The sequence below is a fragment of the Chiroxiphia lanceolata genome, chromosome 1 (genome assembly GCF_009829145.1).
Source record: "Chiroxiphia lanceolata isolate bChiLan1 chromosome 1, bChiLan1.pri, whole genome shotgun sequence".
NCBI lineage: Eukaryota > Metazoa > Chordata > Aves > Passeriformes > Pipridae > Chiroxiphia > Chiroxiphia lanceolata.
This window is the reverse complement of record NC_045637.1, coordinates 10,072,887-10,091,354: the sequence shown is the minus strand read 5'-3', so window position 1 is coordinate 10,091,354 and position 18,468 is coordinate 10,072,887. Positions and strand designations below refer to the sequence as shown.

The following is an 18,468-nucleotide window of genomic DNA, read 5'->3' as shown; positions in this document are numbered from 1 at the left end:
CTGAAGGGATTCTATAAAACTCAAAACCATTCAGGATTCAAATAATGAACCTTGAAACCCAAACTCAAAATATTTCTACACTGAGAAGCTGAGGTAGCTAAAATGTGGCTACATAACTTCTAAGAAACTCCACAGTTGGAGTAAAAATCCCCACCATTCTGCCATTCTAGCCTTCCTCTAACTTGGTTACTGTTTAAGACACTTTACATCAAATATATATTCCACAGTAAACTTAATGTTAAAGATTTTAGAGATTAAAGACTTACATATCACTTGATGGACTGGGTTTAGGTGAAGGACTAGGTAAATTCCCTTCCATAATATCATTAAAACTAGTATTTCCTACATTCTTGGCCAGCTGAAATCAGAAAAAGAATAAATGACAGTGAGGGCTTTTGGGATCTAACAGCAATCTAAAAAATGGACTATTAATGTGCCTTTTCACAATACTAATAAAAGATGGAACACGCAGGACTGCAAAATGAAAGCACAATGATTGTATGTAAATATAGAGCAATTAAATAAAATTTTAAGTGTAAATTCATCTCAGAACTTGTATGATAGACTTCACAGTCACAGCTGATTGCATTTCAAGTCAATCTGCCTCCAATGCAAAACCCAAAATGAGAATGAGGAATCGGCAGCATGAACATTGAAATGGTGCTGGTAACACTGAGCAGGAAGCTACTTTTAGAAAGAAGCTCAGACCTATTGAAGGTCATGCTTAGCAAAATTTGATTTATATTAACAGCAACTTTCCAAACAACTCAGTATTTCAAAGAGAGAGCTAGTGCTAATGTTGAACCTATACCCAAATCCAGAACTGCCTTCTATCTTCTCTCAATTTTCCCAATCGAAATTTCTATAACAAGTATCTTCTCTCAGGCCAAACACAGCTGGGGAGAGATAAACCTGCTACAATTGTTTATTTTTTCTTTCTCCATTTTTTTTTTTTTTAGTAGCCTCGCATCAAATTCCTTTCATAACTTTAATATTATAGGGTTTCTTTCATCAAATTAAAAGATTCATCCAACATTTTCCTGTCAAAATTAGCAATAGTCATTCCCACTTGCCAAGTTAAATTAGCTTTCCTTTGTTTTAATTGCATGTGATTTTAGACTGCCTTGATTTAGGGTCAAGGTCAGCTATTGAGAGACAAAATTCTGATGGCACTAATCACAACAGATGTCAATACTCATTCTGCAAAACCACAGGAAATGAACAAGAGAAGTGAGAAATCACCAAAACTATCAATAATAAATAATATTATATAATATAGAATTATGCTCCTATCAAATACATACAAAATATGAAGGAGGTGTTCTACAAAAACACATTCTTGAAAAAAATTAACTGTAAATTATATATCTCAATGCTTCCTATACATATGTCATCTATTGTCTAAAAAAAAAAAAATAAATCACCAAAAATCATCCAAATTAAAGAAACTTACCAAGAGTTCAGATGTTCCTAATTTGTCTAATTCCAAAGACTGGATTCGAGAAATATGGACACCCATTTCTCTGTGTATTCCGGAACACTCAATGCAGGTTAAAATGCCCAAATTAGTTGATAGCCATGTTGGATCTGAAGAATTGAAAAACAACATATTTAATCAAAGTACAAGAAAAGGTCTTCACTGGTGGTAAGAAATCCCAATGTATTCTGAAATGATTCCTCATTTAATGTTTTAAAGAATGGAAATGTATGGAATATTCTTAGTTTTTTTCTCCAAACTGCAGTGCAAATTTAACCACAAATTGCTACCAACGGACTTAAGTTTTTCAGATTTAGAGACAGTCCCAAAGGCACTGAATTTAGACTTATAAATTCATGCTTAATGAATATATTTCAATACATTTCGGATTTATTTCCTGTACAAATAACATAAGGTTTTTAATTCCTGTTTTTAAAAGGAACAGATCTCCTAAATTTGACAGCCTCTGAAGTTTTGAAATTTACTTCTTAAACTTTAAACAGTCCTTTATAAAAGATTGACCATATAATTTTCCAGTATGTAAAACAGCAGCATGTTGTAGAAAATTTAAGGAATGCTAGCTAGTCCAGGAACAAAAATAAATAAATAAATAAATAAATAAATAAATAAATAAAAATTGCTGTCATGGAGGAGATCTGCATGAAATATTAGAATAGATCTTATACTATGAATGCTACATAAGAAGCATGACCAGTTTTGAAGGAAAAGGAAAAGCTCCAGATACACTTTGTACACATACATGTCTTCAAATTAATCTCTTCCTTGACCTTAAATAGTAAGTGCTGAAGCATTAGGTCAAGAGTTTTAAAGCAGCAAGCTGGGATGCAGGAGTGAAGCTTAAAACTTCACTATAAATTAAAAGATGAATGAGAACTGTAGTCTGAAGTTTCTGTAGCTTTACATAATGAAATAATTGAATGAACTGATTCCAGGATTTGACATAGTTATATCCCAGTTTGTATTTTTATCTTGCCATTTCTTATTTGGATGAGCAAGCATCTGCAAGATGCATACTATCTACTCAGTTCCAAATAAGCATCATCTTCTTGAAGTGTCTCTTTAGATGAGAAAGCTGCAACAGCTGCCAGCTACCAAACCAATTCAACTGTGCTGGGTCAAGCTGCCTCCACTCAAGCTCTAAGCAACACTTAACTGACCTGTAACTCTGTACTTCTGAAGGTATTATCTTGGAGGATTTCAACTCTGGGTTTCATTCTTTGTACAAGACTACTTATTCCAGCTCTGAATAGTTCTGATACTGCAATTCCAGTAGTCTCATGCCAAGATAAAACCTCAGAGTAAGATCCTGGCTAGGATCAATTTTTCCACAATCATTGTCTAAATATTACTCACTTCTACTTAGTAGCATGCACAGGATCAGTGATGCCAAGCAACTTCCATTCAAGTGCAACAAGCATCTAGACACAGTGCAACAAGAACAGTTCAAACTCCAGAGGGGCTTGAACTGCTGGAAGTAAGCACAGACAACACACAAAAATATTTTAGTGAATTAAACAGAACTAATGTAGGAAAGTCATATTTCTTCTTTTAAAAACAGGCTGAAGACTGAGAAACACATCACTTAGAAAATTAGTTCGCACTCAACAAACACTTCTTTAAAGAAATTACTTCGGTCCCAACAAGATGGTGATGACATGAACAAATTGAGATACCTGGTGAGCCACAATCACAACAGACTTCATTTCCGGGTAATCTCTGTATGTCATCAATAATGGCTTTTGTCAGATCCTCTAAACTGTTTTCCCCTGTGCTCTGCTCTCCACGGAATGCCATATTTAATGCTTCTTCTTTGCTGTTAGTCAATACTGATATCCATCTAGCACAAGATAAAGACCTTAATGAAGATCTGCATTCACAAATACAAGTTAATCTATAAACTGTAGAAAGCTTGCCAGGAACAAAATATTAATGGGAATATAGGGAAAGACTCTATTGTGGGAGAGACTGAAGAGGGGAAAAAGTGAGAGACAAAAAGGAAAGATTTGAGAAAAGTTAAGTAAGAACGAGAAGAGACAAATAGTCTTAATTATAGCATCCCTTTGGTGAACAATTTTAAAGCCAAAGCAGTACAGTTCAAGTTTCTCAAGTAGGCAGAAGCTGTGGAAGAGAAAAGGGGCAATTAAAGCTCGTGTAAATTTAACCACTTTAAAAGGTGCCCAAAATCTTCCTGAAGTCTATCCTGTTATTAAAAGAGAAAATTATAACCCCTACTTTCTCCACTGTGCATCTTTCTCCTCACAGAGGTAACAGCAAGCACCCTTGTGAATATGTTGATGCCCAGTTGCCTTTTAAAATGCAGGTCCCTGTGCACTAATCAGTCAGACTGTAATGCCCAAATTAATTGCCATGGCAACCAATGGAGTAAGGCAGAGAGGACCACAGGAGAGTAACCATATCAATAGCCAACACAAAATTTTAGGAGCAGCTCTTGACTGCAACAAATCAAGACTCTTTAATGATATTTCAGGCACCAGTTCCCCTGCCCCTCCCAACCACTTGTTTACAGTTTTTGTTTACACAACCATGTTTTAATTAAAACCAAACACATCCCCTTTTCAGTGGCTGTGGTGCTACAGGTGGGAATAAAGAGGGAAAGCAGTTACACTAAGAACAAGCACATTGCAGATGCAGTGTTGCTAATTTAGAAAAAAAAAACTTGTTAAAAAGAAATCTTCCCAGGTGTAGTGATTTTAGATGTTTTTAGATCCACTGCAAATATCCTTTTTTACACATAAATATTTTAAATTGGCAGAGTCCTCAATGCATTTCATATTTACAATATCCAGATTGTCTGAAATCATCAGTGTTCTGAAATGTGCTAAAATGGCTGTACATTACACACTTCATGCACCTATTTCTTTTAAATTTTTATGCACACAAAATAATCTGGGAACTTGTGCTTAAAAGAAAATGCTTTAAAAATATCGAAAAATCAACCTCAGAAACAAAAGAGAAATTTAAATTCTTGAACACAAATTTGCTCCATAGTTTTCATGTTGAAAACAATTAAATTTACATCTCTTGTTACATGAGAGGAGCCCACACTAGATGGCATACTTCTGCAATTTTTCAGATGAAATCCAATGCTATTAAAAAAGAGGCAGCAGTGTCTTGCTTGTCTGTTATTATAGCAATGTTTGGTTAAACACACAGAGTAAAATAATAATTAAACTCAGAGACAACATTTATTCTGACATTTGTTGACAATTTCTTTCAGGGCTACAATTTGATTAGTTTGTTAAAAAGGCAGAATTTAAACAAAACTCAGCTATGTAGTAACCATTAAAAAATTATTAGCTGCAATTATAATGAATACAACACAACTGAGCCAGCTGTTAGTTCGATACAGATTTCCTTATTATGAGTATCTAAACTGTCAGAGGAATGATTTATTTTGGTTGCATTTGCTCAGGTAGAAAGAACCTGCTCTTTAAGGCTGCCTGTCACTGGTGTCACCTGTGGGTCAGAGCAAGGGGCACTGCAGTGTCAGCTCTTCCCAGACACAGCCCAGGCAGCACCAGCACAAGGACAGGCACACTCTCAATGACTGGTGCTACTTATACAAGAAGTGCCCAGTTGGTCACCAGGCCTGCCTGCCAGGCTCTGCACTCAAAAACAAACAAATCAAATCAGTAAATACAGGATGTTAATTCAATGTCAATAGTTTATAAAACTGCCTTCTGACTGCTCTTCTTCCTCTTTATCTTATCTGTATTAGTCTTTTTTTTCTTCCTTTATAAAGAAAATGTGTTTGCTTTATCTCACAATACTGCCAGTGCCAAACTAACAGTCAAAAAGCTTCTGGTAATACTTTGCACTGTTTTCTCAAATAATTTTAAAAGTCTTACTAAATTTATTTGTCTTCTTGTTTTAGGACAAGAGGAAAAGGCCTCAAGTTGTGCCAGGGGAGGTTAAAATTGGATATTAGGAAAAATTTCTTCACAAAATGGGTTGCCAAGTACTGGAACAGGCTGCCCAAGAAAGTGGTTGGGCCACCATCCCTGGAGATATTTAAAAGGTGTGCAGATGTGGCACTTGGGGACATGTTTTAGTTGTGGTTGTGGTAGTGCTCGATTAATGGTTGGACTCAATGATATTAAAGTTTTTTTCCAACCTAAATGATTCTACGATTCTATTTTATCTAAGACAATAAAAGAGGTTGTCCAATTGTCAAACTTGTTTTTCTGAATCTCAGAAGTTTCTTATGATCCTTTAAGGTATTTTGTTTGCTGGAGATTCCTGGTATGGAAGAAACTCGCAATGATAAACAAAAATCTGGCATCGTGGGTGCCTTCAGAAAATAGAAGGAATGTGTTATCTTGGATGGACCAGACTGTCACTCAGATTCCTCTTATTTTTCTTCAGTATTTTCAAGCCAATAAAAATCCTTCCCCCAAGAATAGCAACCACTGGGTTTTTCAGTCTGCAACAAAAGTTTATCTGTCTGTTCTGACAAGCACTACTGCAACATTGTTTTTTCCAGGTAAACACATAAACAGAACAAGAATAGCATAGTATCCTTCAAATATTCAGAAATTACCCTTTTCGTATGGAAGAAGCAACAGATAGTATCAAGACCTCCCAATTCAATCTTTCCAAAGTAAAAAATGCCCGAGGACTGTTGCTAAAACCTAGACTGAAGTTAGATGTGTGTTTCTTCATTGAAAAATTTCTGAATCTAGCTTTGTTTATAATCCAGGTGTTTCCTGTAGATATGGATATACTACTGACCTTCAAAAAGAGGATAGAAAAGAACTAAAAGGTCATGTCTGGATTATGTTTGTCCCTATCCACAGTTACAAAAAAATAGAAAGCAACTATTATTCTCTAAGTTAAAAAAAATAAATCTGGTTATGTTTCTTATAATCTACACATAAAAATATACTATATATGCACATACATAAACAGACTGCCCACGCACCCCCTCTCCCAAATACACTGTATTTTATCTACTAGATAAACCAATAATCCACCGGGAATTTAAGGACTGTCAATCTATTCAGACAGCTGCCCGGATAAAAATCATGAAGTACAATGGACTGAAAGAAGTGTTTAAGGGGAAGTAGTAATAAACCTATAAGAATGTAGGCTTCAGTGTTTTTTATTTTAAACCATCTGCTTTTTTTAATTAATATTAATTATTTTTAAGTAGTTTGAGGAGCTATTTATAGAAACTGTAAAATGATCACTAAGAAAATGTATGCAGGGTCAGTTGAACTAAAATATAAAGAAACGCATCTTGCTTTTCTCTCTATGTAGATGTGAGTCTGTAAAGAAAATTATTTAAAAATCTATTTATGCATTTCTTTTTCAATTGGTGTATGAAGTAAAAAAGACAGAAGAGAGGCAGCACTAAAACTAAAGCAGAAGGGGAAGTGCTGATCTCCTCTCTCTTGTGACCACTGATAGGACATGAGGAAATGGAATGAAGCTGCATCAGGGGAAGTTCAAATGGGAGAAGGTTCTTCACTGAATGGGTGGTTGGTCACTAGAACAGGCTTCCCCAGGGAAGTGGCCAGGGCATCAAGCCTGGTGGTGTTTAAGGAGCATCTGGATAACATTCTTAGCCACATGGTTTAGTTGTAGCAGTCCTGCAAGGAGCAGGGAGATGGATTCAGTGATCCTTAAGGGTCCCTTCCAACTTGGGATATTCTAGGATTCTGTATTCCAGTACAAGTAATTTTCTCAGCCACTGGACTTTAAAGTGATAAATGAGACTTCGGTGCTTCTAATGGGAAATAAAACCAGCCTGGAATTACAAAACAGTCCAAGAGGCAGCCCACTAAACCAAATTTATTGAACGGCCAACCAGAAGAAGGATATTACTAATGCATTCTCCGCCTACCTTGCTCATGTGTTAAGACAAAAAACCCCCAAACAAATCACTTCTTAAAACAACTAATATAGTAAAAGTTAATGCAGGGCAGAGTCCCAAAAACTTACGGCTCATGAGAAATAACAGTATTTTCTTCTTGACTGAGAAAATTACTGGAATAATTAAGTTTCAGGATGAATTCAGCAAACATGACGAGCAAGTCAGCTTTGTACTCTCAGAGCCAACATAAAGCTGTGGAAGACTGGAAGGAAATAGGTGCACAAAGAATTCTCCAGCCCTCTCATTTCACCCACACCTCCCAAGGCTGAGCTGTCAATGCCACTGCCTCCCAACACCACCAAACAAGTGAAATACCCTACAAACATTCCCTGTACCTTTAAAATACACATGGAGCAACACAGTCTGCCATTAGAATACGGATATTTAACAAAAGAATGAGGCAGCCTTGCAGGCTCAGGCTTGCTGTCCTCTTCACTGGTAACTTTATTCCTTGAACTGTTGGGTGATGAACATTAGACAACACACACAACACATGTTTGGTGACACAGAAAGCAATGTTCAGGAGGAAAAAAATAGTGGTACATGGTTCTCAGGAAGTAGTTCTGATGCAGTAGGCAGAAAGATTGTTTTAAAGGAAACAATCTAGTTGGAAACATGTATCAATGAAGCAAGTTCCTGGATTCTGAAGTACACAAATATCAGAGATGTGCTTTGCTGTTTATTTCTAGGCCGACAGTAGAAAAGATGCACTGCCTGTACATATTTCCTATGTGTTATATGGAGTTCTTTTATCTATTTATTATTTTTAATTTAAAAGAAAAGGCAGAATCAGGAGTAAAAGAAGTAACTGCAAAACAAGGCTGACAGAGAAGACTTAGGAAGCATTTAAAAATATATCATTTGAATCCTAATAACCTGATATACTATATCATGACAAGCAACTGCACGAAAACCATGTGCTGGCAGGATACACAATCTAAGTGGGTTTTTGGTTAGTTTGGTTTGGGTTTCGGTTTTAACATTACAAGGTTTTAAAAGAGCTCTGTAGTGTGACACAAGATAGTTCACATTTGTAGATTCACAACAGCAGAAAAAAAGAGACAGTAGGCACTACTTGTGCAGTAACTGAGAAAACCATTGCCATTGTTTTATACACCTCTATTGGCAAAATAAACTTGAAAAATGTAAACATTCTTACGCCACGTATTCCTGTTCATCTTCTGCTTGGAAGTGGTATGTTCTGTTATCTGAAATAAATAAATACATCTTTTTCATTTGGCACATGATAAATTTTAAAATATCCACATACTTGGTACTGAAACCTATTAGGCAACTAAAGCCTTTAAGAGCAATTGCTCTTAACCAATAACATTAATACCCTATTCATAGTTATGGAAAAGAATTTTTTAAAAAAACTGAGAAAGATGAAATTCTGAATTTTGATTTGCACCAAATGTATGAATTTCAAGAGTCTTATGTTTAGAAATATTAAAGAAAAATAAGCATATGGATCAAATTTTGCCCTTTCAGAAGTCAAATCTGAAACATAAGTAGGAGAAAAGGGCAAAATTAATTTGTTCCTACAGTAAAGTTTTCCCTCCCGTTGGGTGAAGAAACACCTTTTTACTAATGCAAGGATGAGACATGAACTGCCTGCTATCTCCCACATTCAAAGGTTTCATAAACTGTCCTTGTAAATCTAGAATGTTGATTAATAGTACGTATGCAATGAGCGAAAACATTAAGTCGACTCATCAACTTTAAAAGGGTTTTAAAACCAGACTGGATATAAATGCCTGCTGAACAAGACCAAAAGTGGAAGAAGAGAAATCACAGGAGCTGTAATCATGAGAAGACAAGTCACTTCCAATTTTAGACAAACAGAAGCATATTTCTAAAGTGGGATAAGAGAACAAGATAAATTGGTTCTCCTTGCCTTCCTCATCCACTCAAAAAGCACTCAAAAAGCAGAACAGACAGTGAAGGAAAAATAAGATGAAGCTGAAGGTCTTTGCCATTTCCTGGTGAACATTAGCACATTGCACTAAGCTGTGAAACATCCCTCTGAACTTAGGAGAGCAGCACATGTGCTGTATTTCATGGCTTGTCACAGACGAACAGCATTTATCTCCCATACACACAGAACAGGTTCTATATTCATTTGTCCATTCAACCCATCCTCAAAACTAGAGGCTCTGAACACTCGTGAGGCACTGCACGTGTCTGGATACAGACCCGAACTTTCAGCTCTAGCCTCATGTTTACTCAAAGCCTTTTGCAGTGACATTTTCAGAAGTCCCACATAATGCAAGATGGTACTGAAGATGCTACATACGTGATATTAGATCAAAAGACTTCTTATCTTCAGCATTTGGTTTCACCTGGCAGGTCAATAAATTCAATTTAGCTGGTTGCCTGTTGGACTAAAAAGAAAATTTATTTTACTTTAAAAAATGTATTGATTTAGGATTATTTTCCCTTTCTGGGGAGTGGTCATGCATGATATTAATTTATAGCATGGACATCCACACATATACATCCTCAAAATGGTGGAGACAAGCATCCCTTTGTCTGACTTGGTCTGTCAGAATGGACACACTGCTAAATCTAAACAAAATTAAAATCCTCGTGGCCACTCCTTCTGACTATTTGAAGGGGATTAAAGGAACAAACCTTAATGTGCAATATGATAATATTACAGAGTTTTTATTGCATTTCATAAACAATGGTAAAACGATAATGTAGTTTTTCATTACAGGATGCCCATAGTCCAAGTTCCCTCCCATTTTAAATAAATCAAAGATATAATTCTAAAACTTTAAAAGGGAAGTGGGAAGCTGGAGATCTGGAGTTTCAGAATTTGGGATAAATACATATACTAATATTCTGTGCTGTAATGAGGTCATCTAAGACATTGTAACTAAATGTATCTTTAAAGTATATTGGGTTTACACAGGTAGTAAACATTCAACACTGATGGCCATCACTGGAATTTGGGATAAAGAAGGAAAAAGGACGAGGAATTAGGACCATGTTCTTTTATAAGAGTAACTCCTGTTCTCTTGTTTCAGACAAGTTTGTGTTATACTGCCACAAAGCACTTTTAGGACTGCCTCCACCATGACCATGTTGTTGCTACCTCATGATTTAGCATTCCCAGGAAGACAGTTCAGATTCCCAGAACTCACTGTGATCAAAACTTCCCAAACTTTCACGCTTTTAGCTGAAAGCATTCAAAATATTAACACATTCACTCATCTGTCAGACTGTGCCAATAATACCTAATATCAACTTCCCAAGTTTCTAAATTACGTGATACGCAGATATACCATGACAATCCCTTATAAGCAAAACCAGCTGAAATATTAATTGAGAAGTCTGTTCAATATATTTGCCATTTTCTTATTAAACTACTGATAAATTCATTTAAGTATTAAATCAGCTGTCATCAACTACACAGTTCCATGGAACTTCAACAGTCAGAAGCTGAAGTGACACCCTTTTTGCAATAGCAAATTAGCAGATTCACCAGGAACAGATAATGTTAATTTCCTATTTTCATATAAAGGTATAAAAATAACTTACCGTTGCATGTGATATGGTAAGAATTCCATTTTTAACAGTACACTTCCTTCTTTGCCATACTTTCCTTAACCTACATAAGAACAGCAAGTTCAGTAACTAGACATGACTTCAAAACACATGTTAATCCTATTAACATTTTGAGAAGATTAGCCTTAAGAAACAAGTGGATGCAGTCAAAATTTTACTAAATGCCTCATCAAAAATAACTTGGGAAATTTGTGACAGGTCTTAATCACCTTTTAGAGACTTACAAAGACAACAGCTTTCTTTTAATTATGACTTTATTATTTTATGTTTTTTTCTCATGCTTTATATATTTTCTGTGTTAAATTCAGTTCGGTGTTCAGATTTGAACTGCAAAACTCTCGAGTGTTTGTGGCACATGCATTAGGAGAATGTGCCTTAAGCAACCACAGTAGAAAACAATTAAAATTAGTGCAGGAACATAGCTACAGTTTTCACTATTATGTGCTCCCAGAACATACCCATCACTCTTCTTTAAAAGATAACCTTTCTTCTCACTGCCATATTCCTTATTCCCCTGAAGCTGATGCATACTATATCCTCCTTGCCTGCTCTGTGAATCCTGAAAAAAGGCAAAAACAGCATTAACATTTTCCTGATGTGCACAGTAAGCTTACCTAACTTTTAAGCCTATGTGTTCTTCTCTACAACTTCAGAAATTAATAAAGATTAAAAAAGGAGAGAAGACTCCTACTGCATGTTTTACAATCATAAGAGAGCTTGCTTTTACATCACGTGATCTTGAACTAACTGTTCAAGATTCAATTAATTCATTAGGCATTTGAAGTATAGTATGGATGCAAATATACATCTCACTACACTTTTAAAATGTAGATATTTAATATTGTATGATCTTATAATCAAAAACTAAAAGTCTAAGATGACATTTCAAAAAGAAAGCAACAGAATCCAGCATGCATATATAGGAACACATTTATAAACAAAGACAAATGCTAATAATCACTGGTTTTTTTCTCAGTTTAAAAATACATATATAATTCATGAGTTTTAGTGAATGAAGTCAGCTGAAATAACTTTTGGCCTGATCTAGTAAAACAATAAAGTGAAATGGATTAACTTGTTATAAGCACATCAGAAAAAAAAAAATCCCCAAAAGTTCATTAAAACATTGACTTACTCTCCTAGACTTCGATCACGAAAGGCAAAAGCAATAGAGGAAAGAGAAAGCAAATAATTTAAAACGAGAATTACTATTTATTTAAAAAAACATGTTCCTTGAAAATAAATTTTATAACCTGAATATCTGTTAAGATAATGTTTCCCCTTTCTAATGGTACAACTAGAAAGAAGGCAAGAACTACTTTTTAAGGCACATTTGTGTTTTTTCTCATAAAAACCAAAACATCACAACAAAATGCTGTGCAACCTGGCCTATATGACACTGGCTTCACACAACAACCAAGATGACTACAGGATCAAATTTTATTATATCTTCCAGACCTTTAAATTGTCTAAAATGATACCGTATTTATCCTCCAAACTCGAACTAATTCTGAATTTCTATTGAAAAAGATCAGGCCCAAAGTTAACTGTTGATTTTTACAAATATATATAAAAAGGTATAATTAAGGACATTAATATGGTTTTAAATGTAGCTGTGAAAAAATAACCTGCAAAACATCTGATAATATCCCACCAAAACAAACAAACAAAAAAAGAATCAAAAGAATGGGAAGTTCAGTTACTCCCTCGGCAATAACCTTTCCTCTTTAAAGCAGTTTCTCACTATTACCATAACCACTATACATTGAAAGTTACTCCTTCTTATTTTATTCAGTATCCTTACAATTGTGTTTCATTTTGTAACAAGTTTGCCACAGAAGTTTAAAGAGAAGTGCTTAGTTAAAACTGGCAGCTGTGGTTGGAAGCAGCACGAAGGATGCTCTGTGCCACGTGCTGCCAGCACTGTTCACACCATCAAACAAGCAGCTCATTTGTTATAAGCAAATTTCAAATCCCCATTGGAATTAGAGTCCTATTGGTATTAGCATAGGAAAGAATATAATGAGATATGGTTCTTGTTGCAAAGAGCATATCAGATGGAGATTTGGGGAAATAAATCAAAATCCAAAGAAACAGTTGACAAAACAGACAGAAAGCATGATTCTAGAGATTAGCTATATTTAACTTAAAGCTGTTAAATTACATTGGTAGCAATAATTATTATACAAAAATAGGCAACAGAAGCTTGTATTAAAGGCCTGTTTTCTTTTAAAAAGTTAAACTTCTTAGGATATAAGCATTTTTAAACACAAAAGATGAAATACTTTACACAATTAAAATTATACTACTACCCATTAAAATAATTTTTCCAAAAGCCTTAAACCACAGACATTTTCAAAAATCAGATAATTCTTGCACAAAGTAACAGAATCTGCCCTAACTTGATACCAGGGCAGCACAGCAGTGGCCACAAGAGACACTGTATGTACCAGAGCCAATGTAAAATGGTACTTCCCTCAGTGAAGCTACGGCACTGGCACTTCTGCAAAGCCCAGGATTCAAAGATGGTCAAGATATACTTTACTAGGCAATCCCAGTGATTACAGTAATATTTTTTTTCACTGATCAAAGGACAGGTATGCCAGTAAAATGTATAAGAGCATTACAGATGTCCATCATGCTAAATAAATACTTTGGATCCGTGCAGCACAGAAACAGGAGTTACATTATGAGATCTCAAAAATGTTGGGACATCTCACTTCTCTAGTGGTAACTCCAAAGAGGTTAAAGGTGGACAAATTTACAGTTTGGACAGGAATGACTAGTTTCAACTTCCTTCTCTTACACAAAGGGTCAAAGAAACTTAAAACTACACACAACCAGAGTCTCAATTTTATTATTTCAAAATGTTTCCCAGCCAAAGCAATGTTTGATAAGAGTACTTCTAAACTTTTACAAATCTGCTGGAGAAAATCCCATTCATTGCATGTTCTTCAGTAATTCCATTAATCCATAAATTTTCCAGTGGTGAGATTATAATGCACTAATGCAACAGGGAAAATGTATTCGCAATCACAAAGGCCATCTGCTACAGTAATAAAGCCCAACTTTATGTACTTGAAGATTTAGATATACACAATGATGGAGACCTGCCTGGTCAAACTCAGGCCACGTGTCTTCAAGCTTTGTTGTCTCTTAACTAAGGAGTAATGAATGCTGACATGCTGCTTCAGGATTAAATACTGAATACCTAAATCACACAATGTTTTATTAAGCTTCTCAATATCTGCCAGTATCATTACACTCTGACTCAAGTCATGCAGCAGAATCGCGAGTGAAAGTCCTCATGTTGGTTTTGAGAGGGACACTTGAACACCAATGTGATCAAACAGTTACTTTATCCAAAATAACATATTCTTTCATTACAGCATTTCTCTCTCCTATAATTTTCCTGGATATCTGAGAATCACAATATTGCTCCTTTTTCTTCTAAGACAAAATTTCAATTCTCTTCAAGTGAAACACTTGATTTTTATATTTATAAATTTATATACAGATCTCACACACATATATATATATACAGTTTTTCAGGAGTCCTAGACTTTGTCTACACTATAATTCCAGTTAGAAAAGTTGCACAGGTTATTTTGGTTTGCCTGTGAAGCTACTTTATTACAACATGTATTTCAGTTTCAGAATTTGACTTGTTTAATTTTTTATATTTTAGATGAGGTTACTTTCCACTGAAACACAATAATTTTTACTACACATCCAGGAAAAAGGTAACAAAACCCCCAATCATTATATTTCATTTGTTCTACCTCATTATACTCTTATGAGGAACTTCTGAAACCTGACTTGTACCACTGCAGCCATGATGTACAGCACACAGTACTGAAGAACAACCACTCATTTGTCCTACTTAATTTCCAAGAACTGGCTGAATACCCAATAGGTTGAACTTAACAACATACACAGCATCCAGGAGAGAAGGAGATATTTTTCTTTGCTTTCCAGATAGTCAGCTTGTGGAAGAAAATACACATGAGAAGAGAGCAAGTCCTGTTCCTCTGTGTGTTGGGAATTGAATCATAAAAAAAAATAAAATTAGGATTTAAAGTTATTTCCAAATAGCTTTTGAAACCTAATGTTCTCAGTTCAATTTTTCGGGGTAAGGATGAAGAAGGAGCAGGAGTTGTGTTCAGAATGATTTAGATAGTAGGGAGATTACAAATGTAATGCTTGCATGGGAAGCTCTGTAAGAGTTGTGGAAGAGATCTAGCAGGTCCATGTGCACATTGGAGATGGAGAGAAAAAATATAGCAAACACAGCATTAGGAAAGACTGTAAAGTATGAGATAAGGGAAAACTGAGTACTAGAAAGAGTTTGCAGATCTTACAATACATTGGGATCTGTTCAAAGGTGCTCTGTAGTGCTCCTGTTCAGCATTTGTAACATTAAAGAAATTCTAAAACCATGTAGAGTGTGTCATAAGATTGTGTCGTCCTTCAGAACTATGAGGAATATTCTCCTGGCCAAAGTTTAGCTGCTATAAAATGTATACCTAAGTAATATAAGGACACGTAGGCAAGTATTCAAAAGAAAAAAAACTCACTACTGTAAGGAATTACTCATCCATCATTCCTTATTAACTGTGATTCCACCTGAAATAATTTACTAACTCCAAGCCATGTAACTACACACAGTGGCCCTAATCACAATGTGTTACCTACCAAATTACATGAAAGCCCATTAAAATAATCACCTCAGTTACTCAAGTCTTATATTTTAAGAAATTTCAGAAGAATTCCAAGAAAGTAAAGATTAGTAAACTTCATACCACGCAAGGGAGATTAATGAAAACTACTTTTAAGAGTATATTTATTATTATATGTACTGTAAAATCAGTGCAACTTTTGTGCAGAGAGGTTATGCCTCTAAAATTTCCTGGAGTTCTCTGAAGGAATCAGTAAGCAAGTGATGACTGATGCAGTGTATCTGGACTTTAAATGGGCATCCCCCGTTCCTTATGAAAGGGAAAGAATTACATTGCTACAGGACAAGAGGAAAAGTCCTCAGATGAGATAAGTTTAAAGCAGGAAAGAGCCAAGTGAGTTTCACAGAAAGCTGTGACAGCATATGTGGTGTCTAACACAAAAAATCTGGAAAAGGGTGAACAGCAAACTGTCAAAAGTTTTTTAGATGGTATTAAATTATTTAGAATACCCAAGAAAGGCTGATTGAAGAATTTCTCAAGAACCTCATGATAGTGAGTAACTTGATAACAAATGACAGGTGAAGACCAGCATAAAAAAATGCCAAGTGATGCAGAGGGAGAGAATAAGATACTGTGAGCTGAGTATGAAGATTCAAAAACAGGATTACATGCTTACAGCTTTACAGATGATTAAACTTAGTTCCTCTGCACTAAGCACTGGTCAAAAAGCAAGTCAATGTTAGGATATGTACGAAAGAAACGATCCACTGATTATATCGTAAATTCACATGCACTCATATCCTGAGTATACAGATCTAAAAGTTCAAAACAAATAAAGGGAGAAAGATTTTTCACACAACATGCAGCCATGGTGGGAAAAACACAGCTGTAACATAAGCTGATGATTTATGCTTCTTCAAAAAACAACTGCACAAATTCAAAGAGAGGAAAGCCATAGGATGGTGGAGAGACTTCCAACAGTCAAACTCCTAATAGGAGGGTATTCTGGGGAAGCATCAGTGTTTATTGGCCTTCATTTTATTCCCAACATCCATTATTGACTGGCATCAGAAACTTGGCTGACTCAGTAATATGGTTGTAAATTATGTTCTTATGTATATTTGATAATAGCAATACTGTCCAATCATGTACGTGGATGATCCTATGTATTCAGCAAAATGGCACCTGTCTAATGTTTAGTTATAATTCATATTTAATAATAGACACCTGGTAAATATGAATGTCTTATTTACCTATAAGAAAACTGAACAGAGGGTAAGCAAACTTTTCCTAGAAGAGAAACCCCCCAACACAGTTTCACCATGGGATATTCAGTATTTCAGGCACCATAATTTGGCAGTCACAATATTATCTCAGGTAAAAGCTGTGATGTATGCTATTATGATATCTTCTAGTTCAAGAAGTATTCCAGAACACCTGCAAAGGACATTGAATGTCCCTCTCTTCACTTTTGATACCGGTGCAATCAATAATGTATTTTACTTTTTAACTGCCCTGTTTCAGCCACTGCTGTCCGATTAACAAATAAATTTTCTTCCTTACCAGATGGTTCTAGTAAAAGGTGTTTTGTGAAGGAGAAAAATAGCACAAAATGTGCTATGAGTTATCAGATGAACAGTAATACATAAACCATAGCTAAAGGCAAGTCTCTAGTTCTTGTTCTGTCTTGTTCAGGATCACCAGGTCAGGAAAATCCTGAACACGGCTGGTGGATGGCAGAAGAAAGAAGTGTGCATCCCATTAATTAATTTTTTTTCCTGAACAATAATTGTTTATCATTGTCAAACGCAGGATACTGGACTAGAAGAAGCATTTATCCGATCCGTTACAACTGTTCTTACAGTACATTAAAAAAGTACATAAAAGAATAATTTCTTTTCATACATAATATGGAAACAGAAAATTAATGTAAAAATATTGTTTGTTGATATGTGAACATTCTAAATATTAGTTTTGTCATCGTGTTCAAAGTCCAACACTTTTGAACCAATAACTACATATATTGAACATTAAACCAATTTCTGAATACAAAATTCACAAATTTAAATTATCTCAGAGCATAACATGTCTAAATTATTTACCTCCTTCTGATCAAGCTGCAGAGAAGATTTTATCAAATCACGAAGAGCAGTGAGTTGTTTCTTTTCTTCATCTTGTGTCTGCTTTATCTACAGAAAGAGACTGGTATTAGATGCAACTTTAACTTTTTATTTCAATATATAATTTCAGATGTCCTGAACAACCAGCTCAACTACTCTGTGTTTCTGTAATGGTTGAATTTATTTTCATGAACTACTCCATTCTTATGTATTCATCTTCTATGAACGTATGACTTGAAAATCAAATTAAAATGAATGTGCAACTCCACATGCACCGTTTGTTCTGTTACACTTTAATGGCTCACTATATCTAATGCAACTAAATTAGCTACTGAAATATTAATTAAATAATTCCAATAAACTTGACAGATGACGTACAGAATGAAAAAACAGTTTAATTTAGCAACAAATGACAATAGCAAATAGGATTATTGTAATTCTGATTATAGAATACAGAAGCACTTGGGTGACAAGTGGGTTTTGATTCCACATTATTGCTTGTCTTTAAGGAACATCACAAGTTAATTCATTTTAAAACCTTGATGCTATCATTAAGCAATTTGGTTTTAAAACGTGAAAATGGTAGCTAAAATCGATGCTAATAATATAAGCTGATTCAAATATTCACACTGTAAAGTAGTTTTATATTAAAGCATCACTGAATTAGTAGTGAACGAAAGCTACTTTTCCTAATAGCTGTAA

The 18,468-nt window shown here is 35.0% G+C and overlaps 1 protein-coding gene across 5 annotated transcripts in view; it reads right to left on the bottom strand.

Annotated features, from left to right (window-relative positions):
- The window catches only part of ASAP1 (ArfGAP with SH3 domain, ankyrin repeat and PH domain 1), a 147,221-nt gene that overhangs the window by 36,576 nt on the left and 92,177 nt on the right, over positions 1-18,468 (bottom strand). For 3 of the 5 annotated variants that reach the window (XM_032683938.1, XM_032683963.1, XM_032683954.1), the window contains 9 exons: positions 17,749-17,835; positions 12,103-12,111; positions 11,426-11,526; positions 10,941-11,010; positions 9,691-9,778; positions 8,554-8,602; positions 3,172-3,335; positions 1,454-1,587; positions 267-358 (listed from right to left, as the gene is read on the bottom strand). In XM_032683938.1, the coding sequence (XP_032539829.1) occupies positions 267-358; positions 1,454-1,587; positions 3,172-3,335; positions 8,554-8,602; positions 9,691-9,778; positions 10,941-11,010; positions 11,426-11,526; positions 12,103-12,111; positions 17,749-17,835 (794 nt within the window). The remainder of the gene's footprint in view (positions 1-266; positions 359-1,453; positions 1,588-3,171; positions 3,336-8,553; positions 8,603-9,690; positions 9,779-10,940; positions 11,011-11,425; positions 11,527-12,102; positions 12,112-17,748; positions 17,836-18,468) is intronic. The other 2 variants (XM_032683945.1, XM_032683971.1) reach the window with 1 other exon arrangement.